General features: G+C 32.9%; 1 protein-coding gene across 4 annotated transcripts; it reads right to left on the bottom strand.

The window, feature by feature from the left end:
* Nucleotides 1-519: 519 nt before the first annotated feature.
* Nucleotides 520-23,653, bottom strand: LOC148611185 (large proline-rich protein BAG6-like). Of its 4 annotated transcripts, none has more exons than XM_088591444.1 (24): nt 23,561-23,653; nt 19,811-19,897; nt 19,138-19,179; nt 18,761-18,836; nt 18,355-18,551; nt 17,733-17,804; nt 17,110-17,250; nt 16,403-16,641; nt 16,019-16,142; nt 15,666-15,854; nt 14,976-15,140; nt 14,317-14,500; nt 13,403-13,513; nt 12,385-12,860; nt 11,506-11,721; nt 10,626-10,859; nt 10,201-10,426; nt 9,242-9,468; nt 8,280-8,382; nt 6,969-7,099; nt 6,324-6,530; nt 4,502-4,693; nt 3,930-4,037; nt 520-1,966 (listed from the first exon to the last, which is right to left on the bottom strand). In XM_088591444.1, exons 2-24 carry the CDS (start codon nt 19,871-19,873, stop codon nt 1,706-1,708), a joined length of 3,984 nt encoding a protein of 1,327 aa, XP_088447570.1. In that variant the 5' UTR covers nt 19,874-19,897; nt 23,561-23,653; the 3' UTR covers nt 520-1,705. The 4 variants fall into 4 exon arrangements, with proteins under 4 accessions (XP_088447570.1, XP_088447573.1, XP_088447571.1 ...); XM_088591447.1 differs by having other exon boundaries at nt 12,385-12,767; XM_088591445.1 differs by having other exon boundaries at nt 15,708-15,854.
* Nucleotides 23,654-23,790: the final 137 nt, after the last annotated feature.

The raw sequence follows: 23,790 nt of genomic DNA, 5'->3' as shown, positions 1-23,790 counted from the left end.
TTTAATCCTCTGCTCCTAATAAGAACAAATATTTCGATTGCCAGCCATTCTACAAAAATTTCATGTATAAAGTTACCTTCAGGCGCAGTTCTATAGTGAAATTAGAAAACGTACATACAATATTTTGGTTACAGGTATTGAAAGGAGATACTTACATGTAGTTACTTTTTCTTGCAATATAGTTGTTGGTGTTACAGTATTCATATCACTGCCTCTGTTACATAAAAAAACATTTCACCCAAAACACCTGACATTTTTTAAAATGTTAAATAATTCTTGGAGTTTTATTTTATTTGTTTTGACAAATCTATAGCTATCATTGTTAACATGAATTTAACATGGTTACTTAAAGAAAAGATATATATCATGAACTGAGTCACCTTTCAAGGTCAAAATGAAACTGACAGATTGAAACTTTGGAAATAATAAATTATGGCCTATATTTCATAGCACTGGTAATATTTCAGTAAAAAGAGAAATTTTGATTATTACAATATTTAAAAAAATAAGTAATCATAGTCAAAAGAGCACTGTTTTTATTTTGTATACTTTATCAAAATAACTACATGTAGTCCCAGCAGAAAAAAAAAGTGGAATCTGAAACTTTCCTGTAATATTTGCCATCCAATTAATACTTTCAACTTTTAAAAGAAAATATACAGATCATCCCATCATGAAAAACATAATACACTAAAAACATTTTGTGCATTTTTATGTTAAGTAATACATGCATGTACATGTATCTAAAACAAGGGTATTGCATTATAGTCCTACATTATTCAATGATAAATTAAAGTTATTTCTATAAAATGATGTGACAATGTTTCTATATAATCAGAGATATACAACATTGTGCAGCAATTAAAGGTCATGACCTTGCCTAGACAAAAAGCATGATACAAATATTTACACCAATAGTGATACAACTGTATATATTATGAATAACGTCAATTTCAAAGTACAGGATATTCAATATATAAACAAGTTAAGAAATCAAGATAGGATTTTAAAACTGAGTTATTCTTTCACATAGTAAAATATGTTAAACATGTATAAAAAAGAAATAACCAAATGAAGACGGGTTGTAGATTGTACATTTATAATTCAAAAAGAAAATACATGACGAAAAAAAAAAGAATATTATTTTAGAATGCTCACATAGATATCACAAATCATGCGTGTCTCATGCAATTTACTTTATGTCAATACTCAAGACATGTATACTCCATGTGTAACCTTGATAAACCAGAGATTCAGCTTTATGATTCTGATTACAAATAATTGTATTTATGCACAAGTAATTCATTTACACACATTTCAACTTTTAAAAACAATTGTTTAGAAGCTAATAACAAATAAACCTCTAGGAACAAGTATTAATGTTTGAACTATCACAGGCAAGCAGATAAAATAGTGCATGTATACATGTTTTTAATGATGAAAATATGTTGTTCTAATTCATGAAATAAAAATTGTTAAAATAATATATTTTTGAAGCCAATTTACTTAAATCAACAGCTCAACAAACATGAATATTTTCAAGGTCCATTTCATGCCCTGTAAGGCATGCACAAGAATCCCACACTAAAACATCACTTTCATGCCAATTCACCTCAACCTCACTTCCATACATCCCATTCAACAATAATATACAAATTTAACTATTCACAACAAACACATCAACTGCCATCTTTTTCTTTATAATTCACTTTTTATTATTTCCCTTAAAATATTCTTGAGATTTGGGAAATCTTTCAGGTACAAAATCTCCATCAGTATTCAGTCTATTTATCAATGAAGATCTCAAATTTTCATCATATTCTGAAGCTATTTCTGTATCCTCTTCTAATTCTTTTGTTAAATTGTCAATGCTACTAATAGGTTCCACACCAGCAGCTGTAACAGCTTGTCTTAACGATTGTGAAAGGGACTCCGAAGGATTTGATGATTCTAATGGCTGGTTAAGCTGAAATGAACACCATTCATATGCTTTTAATACCTTTAAATATTTTCTCTGAACTACAACTTAATAACTACAAGTTAATTTTTGTTTTCTTTTTCAAACATTGTTGTCTCATAAGAGCTGTATTTACATGACTTGTCCTTGTAAGTAAAAATCTAAGTGTAAATAAGTATACATGTATTTTTGAACAGTTTTGTTTGCTATCTATTTAATAATCTTCCATGTGATTTGGTGATGTTTTTGACAACATGATGTAAATTTCTAAACATGCACATTTTTTCCACAGAAAAAGTGAAGCTTGGTTTCCCATGACTGTGAAAATTTTATCGTTTCATGTTACATTAACCTATGATCTTACAGCCAAATGGGTTCTAGATTTTCCTGAGAACTATGAACAAACTTTTGTTAAATTCATATCATAATTTTTATTCTACAGCCCTTACAAGGGTGTTATGTACAGACTATGGGAGGGATGAATGACGGTGGAATTATACAAGGGTGTTCTATACAGATTATGGGAGGGATGAATGACGGTGTAATTATACAAGGGTGTTCTGTACAGACTATGGGAGGGATGAATGATAGTGGAATTATACACGGGTAGAATGTACAGACTGGGAGGAATGAGTGATGGTGGAATTATACAAGGGTGTTCTGTCTAGACTATGGGAGGGATGAATGACAGTGGAATTATACAAGGGTGTTCTATACAGACTATGGGAGGGATGAATAATGGTGTAATTATACAAGGGTGTTCTGTTCAGACTGTGGGAGGGATGAATGACAGTGGAATTATACAAGACTGTTCTGTTCAAACTATGGGAGGGATGAATGACGGTGGAATTATACAATGGTGTTCTGTACAGACTATAATGGGAGGGATGAATGATAGTGGAATTACACACAGGTGGAATGTACAGACTATGGGAGGAATGAAAGACGGTGGAATTATACAAGGGTGTTCTGTACAGACTATGGGAGGGATGAATGATAGTGGAATTATAAACAGGTGGAATGTACAGACTATGGGAGGAATGGAAGACGGTGGAATTATACACAGGTGGAATGTACAGACTATGGGAGGAACGGAAGACGGTGGAATTATACACAGGTGGAATGTACAGACTATGGGAGAAATGAAAGACGGTGGAATTATACAAGGGTGTTCTGTACAGATTATGGGAGGGATGAATGACGGTGTAAATATACAAGGGTGTTCTGTACAGACTATGAGAGGTGTGAATGATAGTGGAATTATACATGGGTGGAATGTACAGACTATGGTAGGAATGATGGTGGAATTATACAAGGGTGTTCTGTACAGACTATGGGAGGGATGAATGACAGTGTAATTATACAAGGGTGTTCTGTACAGACTATGGGAGGGATGAATGATAGTGGAATTATACACAGGTGGAATGTACAGACTATGGGAGGAATGGAAGACGGTGGAATTATACACAGGTGGAATGTACAGACTATGGGAGGAATGAAAGACGGTGGAATTATACAAGGGTGTTCTGTACAGATTATGGGAGGGATGAATGACGGTGTAATTATACAAGGGTGTTCTGTACAGACTACGGGAGGGATGAATGACTGTGTAATTATTCAAGGGTGTTCTGTACAGACTATGGGAGGGATGAATGAAGGTGTTATTATATCCATTCACAAATTTGCTGGGGAAGAAATAATGTACAATTCTCTCATTCTTACCCTGTAGTGGAATGTGACTTTATAACAGAGTGGTGATTAAATTTCTGTGATAATTTAATTTTGCATATTCGAAGTTCTCTACCAATTTCATGGGTGAAACCAATGCTACTCAAGCCATTCTTTAATTTAACATATTCTCCATTTTTTATTGTAAATTTAAGATATCAATATGAATTGTAAAACTTGCATGTTGAAATCTTAGCTCTACCATCTTGAGACAAGATATAATTCTTATCTATATTGAACTCACCTTTCTTCTTTTAGGTGGCATTCCTTGATAATATGCATCACTAAATGGAGGTTGATGTTTATGTTGCTTCTGTTTCTGTATATCACCATTTATTATAGGTACCCATTCCTGAAATGGTCATCAAAATTCTATGGCAGATAGTAATATAAATATGTCAGTCCTCCGGTCAGACACATAAACTTATCATTTGCTACTGTAACACTTCAGAATTGTCAACAACAAATGACAGAATGATATTTTGTTAATCTCACCCATTTCTTCTTATTTATATCAAAATGTAGAAAATACTTCTACCATACACATAAATATTACTGCACTGATCACCTCAAACTTAATTAGGACTGATTTTATATGAATCTGGTATTGTGCAATTTATAGTCGATATAATGAGGCATATATAAAATCATCTTCATGTGAAAGGACACTTATCAAGGAGGAAGCTAGGGAGTAATAATATACATGCTTCACGATAAAACATATATAATATTTCTTTCACATACAACTATTTTGATTCAGTACAGCACACTTCATGATAATAAAAGTTTATTTATCAATAGTTCCCTAGAATGTACCTCAGGAATTTCTTTTTCCCATGAAGAATTTACACTAGTGGATGGCTCCCCTCCTGTGGCCCCATTTTGAACTGGTTCACTGACAGCTGCGGCACCAGATGGTACTGTTGTTGGTCTGACTGGTTCCTTTACAACATTAGCTGCTCCACTTGGTGATGGTTTGTTTTCAACTTTACCTTCCACTTCCATTGACTGTAATGGTAATGTATTGCAAAATTTCTAATTGGTCATGGTATACAGACATGTTTTTTATGAATGTTTTATTGAATTTAAATGAATAATTCAGAAAAGATGGATCATATTCCTGCAGAAGAACTATTGTTAGTCAGGTACTAATTTTCATTTTTTTTGTATCCTGGTCAAATCCCCACAAAACATTTAATTTCCAATGGAAAATGTAAGGCTCCATACACCAGCAAATTATATAATCCATATCCTAATAAAATGATTAAAAAACACAGATATTGATACCAACAAATAAAGGTACCTTTACAGTATCACAGACAACTTTCAACAGGGATAGAGAGACTCTTGATTTACAAAAATCTTTTTTTATTGAAATTTGCTAGAATCAGAAATAATAATAAAAGAGTAACCAAGATTCTAGCAGAAATCAAAAGAATGAAGCCAGGGGCAAAGACCAGACTCGGAAAACAGACAAACACAACAAAGAATACAAAATAACTAAAATAACACATACAAAGCAACAAAAGTAAATGAGCAACTCAGACTCCACTGAAAACTGGGAACATGGACCAGGTGTACTGGTAGAGTAAGCATCCTCTTCTTTTCCATCAAGTTGCACATAAAAAGTCATGTCCATGGTAGACAAAAGAGGAAAAGAAAACTATGACATGTTGAACAAATCAGTTTTTGTGGTGCTGATAGATACATTGTAACAATCCATGAGTTCATAATGCCGACCATAAAATTTCCGTAGTGATGACTTCCAATCATGCAGCAACAAAACCTTGTTCCAGAGGCCTAATTGTAAGAAGTCTAGCACAATACAAAACAACTCTGGCATAACATATGAGTTGTGATATGGAAACCCCATAGGTAGGAGCTGAAGGGATATTGCCACAGATGAAAGGAAAGTTGACAGTATGGAATGAAAAGTCATGGCGTTCGTCGTATAGTTTCGTCAATAGTTTTCCTTTACCAAAAATATCTAAATGTAGGTCAAGATATGAGGCTGAATTCACCGTGTCAGTGTCTGTAGTATCCTTTATCTTAAGTTCTTTAAGGTAGATGCGATGAATAAAATCCCTGAAACTAGGATTGTTTATGATATACATAATCTATATAGCAGAGATTAGCTACCTAAAGAATGTTCCTGCTCTTAGATCAGATAAGCCTCACAAGAGTGAAGGAATAGGTCAGCAAGTTCAGGAGCACAATTTATTCCCATTGGAATGCCAACCATTTGCTGATACTATACTAGACAAATATGCTGTTGATAAAAAATTCCAGCATTTTGAAAACATCTTCTTCAGTATATTTGGAAGATGATTCGGAATAGTTTTTTACAAAGTATGAGGAATCTCTACCAAGAACTACATATTTGTATTTAGGTGTACCATTTTTTTTTTAGTAACAATGATGTATAATGATTTTGAGTCTGGAATGAAACATGTTAGACCAGTAATATCTGCTTCAGTCTAGCATCTCTGACGGGTTAATATATAAATCTAAACCATCTTTTAACTACACAGATTGAACCTGTTAATTCAGTCTAGTATCTCTGAAGGGTCTAAAGCTAAATAGGCACCATCCTTAAAACAACTTCTTGTGATCATGGAAAATTCAAAACAGATGATACCTTAGGAGATTCTACTGCTGAAGCACCAGGTGACTGAACAACAGGGCTGGTTTCCATCGGAGCTTCCCGAGACTCCCTCCTCACCACATAATGTAGCACCTCTTCCTCTCTGACTGTTATTGAGGGTATGAAGTTGTCTAATTGTGTGGTGGTGGTACTAGCCATCCACTGTTGGATAAGAGGATTCACTCCTCCTGTTATATTTGACTAGAATAAAAACATAGAATGAAAACTTGTACTTTGTATGTATTTTCTATATAGAATGAAAAATTGTACTTTATACATGTATTTTCTACATTTGTTCACTTGATAATAGAATGAAAACTTGTATTTTATACATGTATGTTCTACACTTGTTCATTTGATACATACATGTATATTTGTCGAAATAAAAAGTAACATAATTACAAAAACACATGCACAAATTATGTCCTTTTACAAGCTTATTACACTGTGATACAAGTGGAATTCTATGTTCACTGTCAAAATAATAATAATTTCAAAAGGACTCTTAAAAAATTTGACAGTTTATGTTAATGTTAATTTGCACATTGGCTATTATATGCTACAAACAAAATCCAAAATAAACCTATTTGCGGTATTTGCTAACTTCACAAAAAGTCACAATTTATGGTAAACACTTACCAGTCTGTTCTGAATTAGTCTATTAAGTGTCGGCATTCCACCTACTAAACAAAACCTTGTTAAAACTATAACTTCTGAAAAAGCCTGTCGTAGTTTAGCATAAAGTATAGGTCCAAACTGCTGATCGCCACCTGAAAATTGAAACAGTAAAACCTACAATATTTTTTTTTTCAAATTTCAAGATAATAAGATAATGATATGTTTTTTTAGACAAATAGTACACTTCTTTGTTTGTAACCAGTTATACATAGTATATTTTTTTGAGACATTTTCTTACAAATCCTTCATTGGTTGACGTTGAAAGTTTTATTTGTACTCTATGAGATATACGTATAATCTTATGAAACAAAATTAAATAAGAAGATTTGTTCATAGCAGTCAATAACTCCACTGAGGAAGAGCTCTGATTTTTACTTTACCTTTAGTAGAAGAGATACAAATATAAGCCTCTGTCAATGACGGGTAATGACCTAAGTGAGTTGATAAGAAGCTTCGATCATTTGCATTAATATTCTTTCCATTTGCTGAGATTATGAACTTAATTATCCTCACTATGGAAGGTATTTTTGTCGTTAGAAGTTGTAAAAAGCTAACATTTGGTCATAAATGGTAAAACCTGTGTCCATATGTTGAAAATGTTAATCATCAGCTAGGTTAATTTTTTAGAACGGCCTATAACCAATTGCAGTAGTAACCTTAATCCATTGTTCAGTTAAGGGATTTGATCATCAATTTAGATGCCTTTACCCTTCAAAAAGCAACATTTCTCTTCAGAGTTCATGTCTGTTTGATAGGAGGGCTCAGATTTCGGTGATAGTGTCTGTTTGATAGGAGCGCTCAGACTTCAGTGTTAATGTCTGTTTGATAAGAGCACTCAGACTTCAGTGTTAATGTCTGTTTGATAGGAGTGCTCAGATGCTATTCTATGCCATTATTTACAGAAAGCAGAAGGCAATGGGTAGTAAATGAATCTTGATGACACCAATACAACCTAATCAATAGCACTATCATCATTATCTTGGTATTATGGAAATGCTTTATCACAAGCACCATGTATCTCCTTTAGTAAAATTTTTGGCCAACCATAGTGTAAACCAATTAAATTTCATAGATACTTATTTTTTTGTGATTTAGAATGTCAATCCATTTACATGGCTATAGAATTTCACATCTAAAACTCTATCAAAGACATATTCTTTGATAAAGTCTAATTAGTGACCATTTATATTTTCCGATTTTTCTTGCACAGGAAATTTGATAGGAAAAATATATCATTTATAGACATAAGTTTGTTCACAATGATAAAATTACCTCTAGTCTGCATTACCATGGTAATAACAGCAATCAAGTGATGTCTACTAATGTTACCTATAGTCCTGGTAAAGTCTATATCTGGTTTTACTTCTGTTACAGCCTATAAAAACAAACAAGTAATGTAATACATATAACATGTAATATACAATACGTGTAGTGTCTGAAATACATCTGTAATTGGCAACTTCAATATTTTTTACATTTTTTTTCATTGGCTATCATTGTAGTTTTTAGAAAATAGAAAATATTGAAAAAGTCCAATGAAACAGTTATTTCTGGTACTTCCTGTCTAAACTTTATCAGTAACTTTAACATCTTTGTTTTGTTCTTATTGTCCAAAATTATGAGCTGAGGCATAAATTACTCACAATTGCCAATGACAACATACTATAATAATGACAGTAGTATTGTCAATGACAGAATTATGTCAGTTTAGACAAGTCTTTACAGAAAGTGTAATCAACCACTGTACTGTTGCCACCTTTTGCTTTGACTTAAAAAACAGTCATTGTTTTTTTTATGTCTTATCCAATATCAACGACAGATACACACATGTATACACAGCCATAAAAAAACAAATGATGGTACTTTAGTAATAATTCATGCAGACCCAAGTTTTTCATTTGTTTTACCATCAACATGAAATTTATGTAATCAGCAGATTTAAATCTTGGTACAACAACAACACTATATTCATTATAAGACTAATAAAAGTCTTTTTCTAGCATTAAAGGCCTCACCACTCTATTATATTTTTTTTTACTGTGTAAAGGACCAATTCAGAAACTGTATGGCATTGTGGGATTGTTATTCTTCAAGACATACCTTACTGGTCAAGACATATTTAACAAGTACGATGCAACAGTGTAATAATATTTATGAGGACAGGAGTTGGTGTTTCTGAATTGGTCCAATACATTCATTGACATAAGTTATGCTCTGTTATTTTGGATAACTACCTCAGCATTTCTCAACTCCTCTTGCATGTTTTCTATAAGTCTATTGACACCAGCTTCAATATTTTCTCTAGTAGGTTCACCATCATTCAATATCCTGCCTCTAACAAACTCTTGTAATGGTGCTCTTATCCTTGTCAGAGCAACTGGATTTCCGTAGAATATTTGTAATAAATCAGGCAAGGATAAATGTCTCGAAACACAGCTAAACAGATCATTTAAGAATAAACCTAGAAAAAAGAATGTAAAATTATATTTCAATAATTTAAATATTGTGTAAAAATACCGTTGTTCAAGTTTAATTTTACAGTATCTTAGTAAGGATGTTTTTGACAGAGAAATAGTGACTATAAAGAAACAACACAACCAGAATGACAAATATCACACAAAGGCAGCCAATGGCGAAAAGGTTACAGACATTTTTCAACATATGGTGGGGTAAAACAAATATCACATAGAGGCAGCCAATGGGGGAAAGGTTACGGACATTATTCAACGTGCGGTGGGGTAAAACAAATATCACACATAAGCAGCCAATGGGGGAAAGGTTACGGACATTATTCAACGTGTGGTGGGGTAAAACAAATATCACACATAAGCAGCCAATGGGGGAAAGGTTACGGACATTTTCAAGGTGTGGTGGGGTATAAAAACTAGCTTCTGCCAAACTGAAACACAATGAGACAATGTATTTATTTGAAGACAGAAATAGATGGGAATCCACCATGGTTGCTTTTATGTTCCACATGGAAAAAGTTAATCAAGTAAAGTAAGTCTATAATACAGAGAGACAGGGTACATTACTTCCTACACAAGTTTGTATCTACATGTAGTTTTTAAAAGAAAAAAATCAATTTTATTTGAGTCAATTGCCATATTCTTTTTTTTTTCTTTTTTGGATCTGTATGATTTTTTAAAAGATATAATGAAACACCACATCTTTTTCATTATACGAACCATACCTTCCCCAGTACTGTATCCTTCTCCCAATGTGTTTAAGAAGTCTGAGATAGTTTGTTGAGGGGGCTGTCCCATTGCTGTTTGTGATACCATACTACCAATACCAGATACAAGTCTTGTGAAGGCTTCATCACTCATTACGGGTTCCCCTCCTGAGCTGGAATTATTTGAACTGGTACCAGCAGTGGTTGTACTACTGGTGCTGGTAGTAGATGCACTGGTTCTTTGCTGAGGATTGCAAAAGAACAAGAAGAGTTTTAAAAAGGTTTGAGACTGATGTTATTCCTTTCAGACAGTGGTAAAACCTTGCAATAGGCTGAAATGCAAGGGCTGAAAAATCAACATTAAATATATTATAAAAATACTTTAACTATGAATTTGGTTAAGGCTGTGGACATTAAAGAAAAGTATTCCAGTGAAAACTTACAGGATTTGCATTTTGAAGGAAGTCCCTAAGCACATTGGCATAATTCGGTTCCCACTGAGGTGGTCTAGGGAATGCACCTCCTGGTGCAGCCTGAGGGGCTCCTGGTCGAGGAGGGGGCATTCTGCCATGAGGTGGCATCCCAAACATTTGAGAAAACGCTGGTCTTCCATCCTGCATGCCTTGTATCTGTATGCCTATAACTCCTGGCAGATTAGAGGATGCTTCATTCAACATCTAAAAATGAGATTATCACTATATCATGTAAGATCATTCTATTACAACTTATTAGTCATTTTCATCCCATACTTTTCACTAAATTTGCACAATATATCAAAGGTGTAGGGGCATTAAGCTATGAATATGGCCCAAAAATATCAACTTATTAGTATTTGTCAAAACATAGATAAATATAGAAATATGACCCGAAATTGACAAAAAAGTACAAAATTGACAGAATATCTGAATTTGGTTAACTTAAAGCAATTCTTTTATTCTTTTAATGCAAGAATTTACTTACGTACTTAGGTCTGCTTCTTTGTTATTGATTCAAGTCTTCAAATTCACATTTAACACTTTCAAGACTTGATCAATAATTTTCAGTTGTATTTTCCACCAATAAGAGCCTTCAATGTACATTCTCCTATTTAGGTTTCATACGTCAATAAACACATATGTTCCCATTTACTCTCATCAGTAGCCAAATCATCCAGTGCAATCACTGGATGACATGTACAGTAAAACATTTGTAAAATAAATCCTAATTAAACCTGTCAACATCAGACACTTTTTTAATTTTTCAACTGTCTAATCCAAAAATTATCCCTCTTCATGCCCCTTTGTTATTTTTAGAAGAAGAGGGAAACTCTTAAATAAGCCTTACCTGAACAAATGGATTGGCAGAAGGAGGAGGATTTGTAGAGCTCTGTGCTGACTGGGGTTGGCTCGGTGTGCCAGTAGAACCTGCACTGGTGGTACGGGCTGATGGTGCTGCAGTAGAACTTTGTGCAGCTTGAGGATTAAGGTGTGGATTGGTCTGTTGCTGAAGCTCATGTATGAAGCCATTCAACATGTCATTGATATCTCCTGGTTCATCAGGCTAATATATGATATAACAATGCTTTAGATTTGCCATTTATATCCAGGGAAAGTGAAATTTTTAGGAGGGAAAGTTATTTATCATGTCCCACTTTCCCTTTGGCATATAGAGATTTTTTGTTATTCCTAGAGGATTACCAGTAATGAAGTTCAAAGTGCAGACATTAATTGTGGGAAAGTTAATTTTCATTTGAACCTTTCCAACGTAAACTTCAGTCTTCAGTCCTAGTACAAATATTCTATATATATGTTATACTTTTACAATGCAGAACAGGTCAATTAGATAGGAAATATGGAAACAATGAAAGGCTATTTCTTTGAAGATGACTTAAAATATCATCAGCTTTAAAAAATATTGAAAATGTTTAATTAGAAGTTTTCCTTGTCACCAAGAATGCATATTAAGATTAAAATGCTAAAAGAATTGTTTAATTTATATTCATTAACATTTAATGTCATCACTTAAAAACTAACAGCTGTATTTATGGTCAAATAAAGAACTAAATAATTGATTCCTCAAAACAAACATGGGCAAACTGTACTTAATAAGATACTTTGATTCTCTTATAAAAATCTTTCCTAGTTACTAAAGACTTCAAGTCTGAAAAAAATATTCTATAGTCTCACTATGAATTCTGAGAATGTTTTCTATAGCATATAATACCTGTTGGCCCTCAGCACCCTGTAGCCTACTTCTGTTTCTTGCTTGTCTTTGCTGTTCCTGGAAGAAGTATCTGGATGAGCAAGGTAAATGTCTGTCAATTGGTGGAGGCATTCCTGGCATTGGAATTCCAGCAATTCCACCAAAACCTGGAGGAAGTCCACCAGGCAGTCCTGCAGGCATACCTGGCAACACAAATGATCTTTGTTCAACTGTTGGTCTTCTTGGTGTTTGAGTCTGGGTCTCTGATGTGTTTTCATTCCTTGTCTGAGTTCCAGATGTGTTTGATTCAGCACTGCTAGTCTGGGTCCCTGTTGCATTCATTGGTTGAGTACCTCCTGGAGTACCAATATTGGTTGGTGGGGTCATTCTGCTTGCACCCTGTGCTGTAGGAAATCGGAAAGATCGATTTCTTTGAGTACCATTAGAACCAATTTCTAGAACAACTGCATTAGATGGCCCTTGGCCAAATCTTGGTCCTGAATAATGATATTTTTCATAGTGGTACAGTAATTGATCATTGGAAATGCTTTTTATATGTAACTACACAAGCAATATTAATACAATGATTATACTTTTAAATTTAATTACTTTCCTTTGAGAACATTTCAGTTTAATTAAACAATAACCTTCATGCAATAAGAAAATGCTTAGCTACATGTACATGCATTTAAATTTGACTATTTAAATACAAGTACAGAGTTTTGATGATCTAGATTTTTCTCAAAATACAGGATGTTTTTCAAAAAGCACTCAAAAAATATAATTCACTCTTATCACAAAGATTCCAAAATTTCCAATTTTTCCCCAAAAGTCTAAATGAGGGATGTATTCAATTTTATCCAAATCAATGTGCTAATACTAATACAATAAATTATTCAACATAAATTTAAATATGTACAGCATACTACATGTAGCAAATCTCTAAAATGTTTTTCTGTGTATTTACCAATAAGTGAAGACATTTTCTTGGATGCATGCAGGCTAAATCCAAACATGATCTAGATAGTTTAATGATTACCTCCTCTGCCAATGCCACTTAAGACAGAAGTCACTATACTCTGTATCAGATCATTGGTAATAGGACCAGCACCGTCTGGCATTACTTGTGTAGCTGATGTAGTTGTCGATCCTGTAATACAGTGTATCTACATATTACATATATGCATATTTCATTTACATATATCAATTAATATGTACTAATAATAAAATGCTATGGTCACAAAATATGTAACTTGTCAATTTATGTCGGTCAAAAGCTCAATAGAGCTTTTGTTCATCATTATAAATGTATCACGCCGACTCTAAATAAAACTTATTCATTTATATATTTATTTTTAATTAATGATGGTATAGTATTGAAATGTAGTTAAGCACATTTCCATGTTCAGTCTTCATCACTCACCTATGACCAAGCCAAGCAATGAACATTTCCCTCATCAATGACAAATGAAGTAAGATTATGAAGTTCTACTATGGGCAAGTGTTAGTCTATCTTACAAAAATATTTGATACATCAAAAAATTGTATTTATCATAACCATATTCAATTTTATGCATGTACTTGATTAAAAAAAATCTAAGATAAATTCAACTGGTTTGATTAGTAAATGTCATGACAAAAACAATTTATCAGCAGAAAGACCCAGCTTTGTACTAGATTGTTAAGTACTGTGAAATTAATTTGTGGGTAACAATTTTTAGTGGTTTAGGAAAAAATTATCATTTAGCTTCTTGATTTAGTTGATTTGACAACTCTATCTTACAATTTAATGGAAAAGTTCATATTTGCTGGGAACCAATTTTCGTGCTTTATAAAGCCCAAGAAATCCACAAAAATTGGTACTCCACAAACAATAATACTTTCACAGTATTTATATCTTGTGTGGTATCACTAGACCCCTATTACAGTACAAACTTCTTGTCCAAAACATACCAGTGTTACCAGTAGATGTGCTTGGAGTTGCTCCTTCTGACTCTGTAATGATCTGTGCTGTAACACTACTGACAGACACTATCTCAGGGCCCATCTCAACCAACATAGGTGTTGTCCCAGTCTCTGTGGTGCTAACTGAAGCTCTGGTTGCTGCTGGAGTTGTTGTAGTCTGTCCTTGATTAAGCTTAGAAAATATATTAAAACTTTTCAAAATTTCTGATTAATATTAATTGAAAATACCTTATGATGACTTTTTGAACGACTTCCAATCATCTCCTTGTTTGTCTTTATTTGTGTTTTTAAAAATGTGTCATCTGATACAAATCCTTTAAATTCATCAATAAACATGAAGTTGAAGCTGGACCAAAATCACTTCTATGAACAGTTTCTATATTTTACCAACAACTAACTAATAGTCGAACAACATAAATTACCATAAATTCAGATATGTGTCTAGCATACAATGGCAAATCTAAACCCAAAAGTGAATCTATATCCTTTAATTCTGAAGCTTCATATCAAAATTTAAAATTATACCTATAAACAGTTTAAGAGTTTTAGATGACAAAAATTTATCAAACAGATGTATTTTACAGGAAGCAAAGAACAAAATACCACCAATACCTACAATGAACATGTAAGATTTAGTGCATCATTACCTGTTCTGTTGATGTTGACGTTGCAGCTGAAGCTGTGGGTACATTGGACTGTGTACCAGTAGAACTGGTTGCAGGTTGATTAGACTGGGTCCCTGCTGTAGTGGTGGGAACAGAAGACTGTGTTCCAGAAGATCTTTGTACAGCAGGTCCAATGTTGATTTGAGCCTAAGGATTAAAGCAATTGACAAAAGAAGGTTCATGGTATATTCATTGTGCAATTTTCAGTTTCACATGCTCAATGTAACAATAAATGGCAAGTTCAGAACACTGATCATTTCAGTCAGAAACAAAACTATGAAGAATAACTGTAAACTTCAAATATGCTGTTTTGCTATTATTTACAAGCTATACATATACTGTAGGCCAACTTACTTTCAAGACAACAAAACAAATTGCTGTTTGTTGTACATTATATTTATTAAAATAATTCTTTTTTTATTGATAGTTTTTTTTTAAACAAGGGTTGATACATGTAGATTTGGAATTTTTTTCATTAACAACACTTCTTTATTTTTTATCATTGTCTTTTTTTCTTATCCGTTTTGCCAATTTATTGCAAAAATGTAATTTTGGCACTTTTTCATGTAGCCAAATTTTAATATCATTTTATTTTCCATTAAAGTTGTCAAAAAGGTAACTACATGTATTATTATTAATTAGATTACAGTATGTTCCCACTTATCATCTTACTCTGACAGGGATAGTTTGCTGAATAACTGCAGCAGTGGGTACCTGCTGAGAGATAAATGCGGCATAAAGATGTCGGGGAGGGGGTTGACTAAGATCAATCATTAGGTCACTCAGACTGTGATAACAATGGCTGATGGTGTGAAGAATTTCTCCTACAACATTACACAGCTCCTGAGCCTCTGTCAACTCCTAAAATCAGAACATAAGAAATGTATATACAAATTGCTCATTACATATCTACAAGTTTTAAAATCATGACTTCAGTGAAATAAAATTTACTATATAAACAGAACAAAAAAAATGGGAATATATTGCTCAAGGAAAAAAAGTACCTTTCAACAACAACAACCAACCTGTCCAGAGAGTGATGGATCATTCCTTGTCAATGTCTGGTATCTCTCTAAGAATGGCTGTAGCCTGTGATTTACATCTAAAACTTCTTGTAGGACATCTGCTACCAAGGTCACTGGTGGTCGACTAAAATCAAAGGTTATAATCATATTTACATTGACCTTCATAAAAAAAAATTGACTACATCATAACCAATTAAAGCCTACCTAAAGTTAAATGTATTAAGTGGAAAATCATCTAATTCTCATTTTATAATTATACTATAATTCTGAATCAATACCTTGATGATGTAAGACTAACAGGTGAATTATAAAATTTGTACAAGTAACTGGAATTTACAGGAACTTCTTCATAAAATATGTACTCTACAGCTTCATTTCACTCACATCAATCCTGGTGGATGAGGACCTCTAGCCTGACCATTTGTCTGTGAGCCAGATGAAGCCTGACTTCCTGTTGATGAGGCCTCTGCATTCTGGGTAGACTGACTGGTAGCTGTAGTCCCAACTGACGTAATGGATTCATTTACTTCCATTTCTTCTGGTTCCGTATTAGCTTGTGTAGTAGTTGAAGGTTGTGTGACTGCTTCTGGTTGCTCATTATCATTAGCGTCCTGTCTTGGATTCTGTAATGTATTACACAGTATGTTATAACACATGTCAACTCATTTCCATTAACTGGTAAATAGATATGTACCAGTTATCATAAAACTTGTTATACACAATTACATGAATATGTGTATAATGTTTGTCAACCTCATACAGTCCTTTCAAATTTAATTTCGTACTTATCATGAATTTTTTTTTAATGAAAACCCCTGAATGGAGGAGGCATTTAATTTTACTGTTCATTTCCACCCAAAACGTGCGACGAGAAGCTTTTGCATATATCACAATAAAAATTGGGTATTGAGGGTAAATGGGAATGCAATTACACATGAACCTCTTAAACAAAGACTTGCTAACTTAATTAGTGCCAAGTATACAGTGGGAGACAAAACAATCATGTCACAGTATCTAAAATGTTGCTACCTTAACTAGTACCTGTGTTGTAAGAGTTTCGGTATCATCTATAATTAAGTTATATCTGTTACCTCTAATCTAGATATCTGTTCTCTTGCCATCTGAAGCATACGTCTAGCATTGTTAATTCTTAGTTGAGATTCACTCTCCTGTTGAGCAGGTCCCCCTGCCTGGCCAAGATGGATGTGTACATCTACTGAAGAACCATCATTCTGTAAAGAAAGATTAAACCAGTTAACTATATCACACTTACATTGTTTATATAAAAAAAATTAGTACTCCCATAGTTTGGTGACATTGTATCTGATTGTTCACTATTAAGAACAGGGCATTAATGGAACATGGTGAAAAAAGGGGGATGGCAATATGTTCAAATAGCTTCACTTAAAAACTAAATTTTGGATTTTACTGAAAATGCATTGATCCATTCCCAAATGACAGGCAGACAGACAGACTGACACAGACTTTTTGAGGACGGTATCACATAATACCTCATTTTGTGTGTGCGTTTGTGGGGGGGAGGGAGGTTAGTGAAGTATTATTTTAGTGATTTTTTTTAGTATAGACCGTCAAATAATATTAATATACAATCAAATGACATTCTTCAGAGATTTAATTAAGATATTTGTTACTATACATGTATATTTCAATGTAGACTACATGTAAGATTCTGCCTGTTTTATATTCGACTTACAGATGCTCTGGTAGATACTCTTGCATTCCTCCCCATGTCTCCCATATTCTGTACTGCATTCTGTACTATTTGCTGTTAAAAAAGTAAATTATATGAATAAAACATTTTTTTCACAGAAAACAAGAATTTTGAATTAAATTTCCAAAAAAGCATCCATAACAAATACTATAACACATATGTACTCCAATGACCCAGCCCTGCATTGTTCACAAAATGCGTACACTGGTATCTTCTGTGATGTATTCCAGTGATCCAATTCCATTTTTCCATCCCATCAGAGCTGGGGAAATTATTATTTTAAAAGTTATAAAAATTTCGGCAAATTCCAAAAGCAGACATTGATTAATTTTTAAAAATCTGAAAACACAACATTACAAGCAGTGTGTCATTTGATCTGATACAGAGTAAAAAAATCAAACTTCAAAGCTTATGCTGACAAACAGACAGACAGATGTATGAGTGGACAGTAGATAAGGCTACTGTTATTTAGCTTCAGACTCTACCTGAATAAGTTCAAATGTATTCCACCTTTAAAAAGGGAACGTAATATTTTGTAGATAAAGACTTGATTACAAGAAAATAAAAATAAAATATCCAACAAAATGAGAAGCAAATAGTTTACCTGAACTTGATTAGGATCAATGATATCTGATGGAATAGTGAATGACCCAACAACATAGCTGTTAAGATCCCCCCTTGGTAGTCCAGGATGTCCTCCTTGGGATGGTGTACTGGTGGATGTACTACTAGCTCCCTGGGACTGTGTACGAGCACTAGGTGGTGGTTTTTGTACTACATGTATAACTTTACCATGAACATCTACAAAAAGGGTATGTGATAAGCTTATCTTTATTTAATCAGAAGAGGTTATAGTTATCATATATATGTAGTTTCTTCTTATTGAAATATATCTACATTTATTTATCATTCTTAAAATGCCATCCTTTATCCTCTGTCCCTGAACCAAAACAAGGCATTTATTGTTACAGATGAGACATCAACAAGTATTTCAAAATTCCAAACCTTACCATAGTCTTTCAACAATTTTTCATCCTGTAAAACTCTTCCTTGAAAAATCAATCTTTGAGTGTCTGGTTCAATATTCTGAAATATTTTGAAAACAGATGTGGTATCTTCATGTATTCCAACAGTTTGACACACTTAATGTATATAGTATACAAATGAACCTGAAAATGAAAAGACACTTTATAAGATACTGCCTACTGTTACTGAAAGGTTTAAGTATTTAAAACACATCCATCAAAGACTAAAATCTTCCAGCAGTTAGGACAATTTTAATCAATAATCACACTGGACTGGTAACTCACTTTTCTTTTTCTTAAACAAAACAAATTTCTAAGATATAACTGAGACCCTCATCTCTATGCAAAGTACTCCAACTTACTATCGAGCTTGAGATCTTTTCTTTAAACTGTTTAACTGTAATCTGTTATAATATGTATAAAAATTACTATATAATAATAACATTTTGTAGATACGAAAAATTATTTGTGATGATATACTATGTTGAGAACTTAGTGATAACCCTGCTTACAATATGTATTTGAACGTAAGATGGGTTATCTCCCTTAGTAGACATCATGTAATTATCATCTTGCTTTGTGCACATCAACATACATTCAAAGTTTCATCAAAATCTATGAACAGTGTAGGAGGAGTTGCGCTACAATTGAACGTGGATTAATGGACAAAGTACTCCCTATTTACACTTGCTTTTGGAGTAAAAAAAATATTTAGCAAAATTTTTCATTCTTCAACAAATAAAAAAAAATAATATGTGAGCTTTTAATACATGCAATCAATTGTTTCAATAATACTTTCATTGTATTCAAGTAACTATTTAAAAAATAAATGTAAGCATAGTGCAATGTATAAAAGTACTTCAATCTTCAGTCAACAGTAAATACATTTTTTATGTACCATGTACATGTAAGAAGTCGATCAAAATTCAAGTTATTTGTTACCAAAATAAACATGCCGTATCTATATAGACTACTGCTGCATTAGTTGTTTTCTAAACATTTAATAGATGTAATTTACCTTGTGTAAATACTTACATTTTCTGGCACACAAAAACTCCTATTTTGACCATCTAAAGTTTTGACTGTAACATCCATCATATTTGTTTTATCGATTTATTTGATCTAGAAAAAATAAACGAATTCCTGTCACATCTTAATACTAAATTTATGAACAATTGTACAAGTCATCTTTTCGCTCATGTTTTGCATGCCCTGACTTTTTATGAGCAACTCAGCAGGTGTTTCTAGAGAAGCAGAGGATGTCTACCTTACAGGTGCACCTGGTCCATGCTCCCAGTTTTTAGTGGAGTCCAAGTTGCTCATTTGCTTTTGTTACTTTGTATGTATTCTTTTAGTTACTTAATTTTCTTTGTTGTGTATGTCTGTTTTCCATGTTTGGTCTTTGTCCCTGGATTACTTTCTTTTGATTTCCGCTAGAACCTTGGTTCCCTTGGTTACTCTAGCACAATATGAACAAATTTGTTTCCAATCAAAAACAAGGTGATGGGTGTTCTAACTTCCTGACCCCCTTGATCAGCCACTGTATACATCTCTAATACAGTACATGTACATATACAAATCTGGAATGCAAAAAGACATGTTCCATTCTATAGAAAAAAGGCACATACAACGTATACATGTGTAGTGTGAAAACCAAAGTGAGAGCAACACAAGTCATATTTAAATGCTGATAGAATAATTACAGATTTATAACATGAATAAGTTATATTGTAAACAAAATAATGACATCTGTTGGATGGTATTGAGTATGGGTACATTAAAACATAATTTTGTAACAAAAAGGGATGAAATCACAGTCACAGGAAAAAACTTACTACATGTATGTGTACATTTGTATATTTAGCAAATTTAGTTCATGAGCAAATGATACAGTCCCCCTTTTTGGCATTTGAAGTCCCATTTCACAAAAACAGACCAATAAAAAATGATGGAAAGCCATGGAGCTTCATTCCATGAAAACAAACAGTTGTATGAACATTGCATGTGTATCTTACAACGTACAATGTACAATGGATATTGAACCAAAAATGATCAAAATCCCACAGTGTTTATGATCTATTGTAATATGTGTGGATAGACAGTGGTCTGTTAAAATTTAGGCTTATGAAAAGGACCTTTTAAATAATAATCATTCATGCTAAATATTTTCAGGAAGAACAAATACTGATTTGATGAATTTGAACAGAGAGCATTTACACTAACCACCATGAAACTGAACAAAATTCACCAGTTTGACTTCCAGTCATTTGGCAGGTCATCAATAACCAACCATTAATGGGTTGTAACAATTTGGGGTAGAAAGCACCTAATCCCTTTAGGGATTTGCACTCGAAATGTTTTATTTGTTATGACAGTATTCATGGACAAATCCCAAAAGGGATAAGAATGCACCAAAACTTTTTCTAGAGTCAACATTATGTTAGAGGAGACGTGACACAAAAAATATCAATTTATAAACGTTTATATTTATAAAACTACAGTATGATTAGATATGAGTGTAAGAAACATTTTCTCATCAGGTTAGCGCTAAATAAAATTTGAATATTTATTTGTCTTTTTACGACAACCTAATCAATATGCATAAATAAAAACAGGAAGAAACGCTCAATTACCATATATGGAAATGCTATGTCATTGGTTCTCAATCTCCATTATATATGTATACACATACAAATTAATACATCTTCAAAAATAGCTTGTATATATGATGCAGAGTGGTCCAATGATCTGTGTATAGGTACAATAATCATGTTTAGAAAGTAAGAAAACTAAAGATCTTCTCGTTTTTGACTGCTTTTCATTTTCATTGGGCATACATCCCTACCTGGTGAATACACATACTTTGCACACTTTTTTCAGGACTTGAACTGGAGGGTACAACTAAAATAGTGACACTCAGTGTATCTTTTTTGGCCACTGGGTTGTAAATTTTCGAACAGAAGTGGTGTTGTCTCACTGTGTCTATTCTTCATACATGTAACAGTTTAATATTTCTGACATTGTTTATCATTTTCTTCTTGAAGTGGTTTAAATTGATACAACTGTAAGTATACATTTGCTGGCAAACCAAAACTTTCAATATTTTCACTCTCAGTTGTAGAAATCATGCAACAAATGCAGAAGCCCCATGCATTTCAACCACTCGATCTATGAATTGAAAACTACTGACGCAACATGATCACATAACCACATGGCTAATTAAAATTTGTATGGCTTGGGTCATCATCAATTTTGAATCAATTTATCTGCAATTAAACAATGTAGGTGACAACAAGGAGTTTTTGATTATATATAGTATTAGGGCTCACACTACTGGGCGTTTCGGGCGAAATAGTGGCCCTGGAGTCGCTCACTTCGCCTACAGAAGACACCAAAAGCGAAGTGAAGTCACCCTCTCATTTTCAGACATCGCCTATGATCGGGACTGTATTCCATCTTTTATCAGCATTTGACCAGTTATCTCTCTTCCAATAACAATTCAAACAAAAATGGTGCCCGTTCGAGAAAATAAAGTGTAAAAATTTTCAAGATCTATCAAGTAATCAGCTTTTTGTTTCAAACATTTAAGACAGGATACGGAATGAACATTCTTCACTTCAGCTTACGATAATTCATGTCTTACCGTTAACATTTCATTATGAAGTGTGCAAATTTGTCGTGCAGTTCTTTGGACTTGATTTAAAACTATCTCAATTGATAATTCAGTAGAAAACCCAAATCGTTTCTTTTGATCTTCATGTTTCATAAAAGAACAGTTAATTCTCCATTTAGACAGAACATTTCTTAAGCTTGAAATGAATTCGTACCGACCGCTATGTATCAATAAAATTTCAGTCTTGATTTGTCAGTAATAAATTTTTAACATGATTATTGATACTCTTGGTCAACTTATATCAAGAGACTGGATATTTTGAACAAGAAACAATTATGGACTGAGTGAGATCAGGGAAAAAAAAAACAGAACAAAATGAAAATTCCAACAGAATGTCACTGCATGAAAGTTTTTATTCCAGTGCTTCTAAAAAAGACAAAATCAAAAGGACAATGCAATGCAAGAAGCTTTGCTTCATAATATATTAATTTTACTGTAATAAATTTGGTAAAGGGTAGAGGTATAGATTAAATATTAAATTTCATGAATATATGATACAGTCAATTATTCAGTCAGCAGGCTGATTTCATTTTGTCCAAAGAATTTTGTTACTTACATATGTAGCTTAAAGAAAAAGTAACATTTATCTCAATAAAAGAAAATGAATATATGAAAATGCATGCTTATATTGTGTGCATGTAAGTAACATATGTGTATAACACCATTTTAAAAAGCATAAATAAATGATGTGCATATACATTCACTTCTCCCTGTTCATCCCCACTTCTCCTTATTGTCTCTCTGAAAAAGAAGACACTTCTCCCTGTTTTTTTCAAGTAGCTTGAGCCCGGTAGTATATATATAAGGTGTGATACTAATAAATTAAAATAAACCAATAATTTTAAAAAATAAACTTTTGTGTCATGTCTCCTTTAAGCCTCATAAAACATATCCCATGATTATTAATCATTTTACCATAGTAACCATGACTGAAATTGTTGTAGGTTAACCAAAAAGAAAACAGAATTTTCCAAACCTATGATTATGTGTACCTAACTGGGTATTTTGAACGGTCGGTCATAACATTTTTCATTTGTATTATAACAATGATAAATGTTAGACATATTATGAGGAAAGTAAATATTTTACACATCATATGTTCATAAAATTACCATTCAAATAATACAGTTTCTTAGAAATACGTGGGATACAGCAGTATGACAAAATATTCTTTCTCTTTCTATTGCGTCTTTTTTTCGGTTGTCGTAATTTGTGAAATCGTTAAGTATAAATTAATTGCTTGAATCTATCTCTCATCTTTCAATTATTTTCAACTTATATTTCAAAGGAATTGATAAGTTTAAATTTTACATATTTCGATTTATTATGCGTCCTTTTTTTT

Source organism: Perna viridis, chromosome 7 (assembly GCF_037379345.1).
Source record: "Perna viridis isolate PV_CMFRI_1.1 ecotype Kerala chromosome 7, ASM3737934v1, whole genome shotgun sequence".
NCBI lineage: Eukaryota > Metazoa > Mollusca > Bivalvia > Mytilida > Mytilidae > Perna > Perna viridis.
The sequence above is the reverse complement of the archived record's forward strand: the minus strand, read 5'-3'. Positions and strand labels throughout refer to the sequence as shown.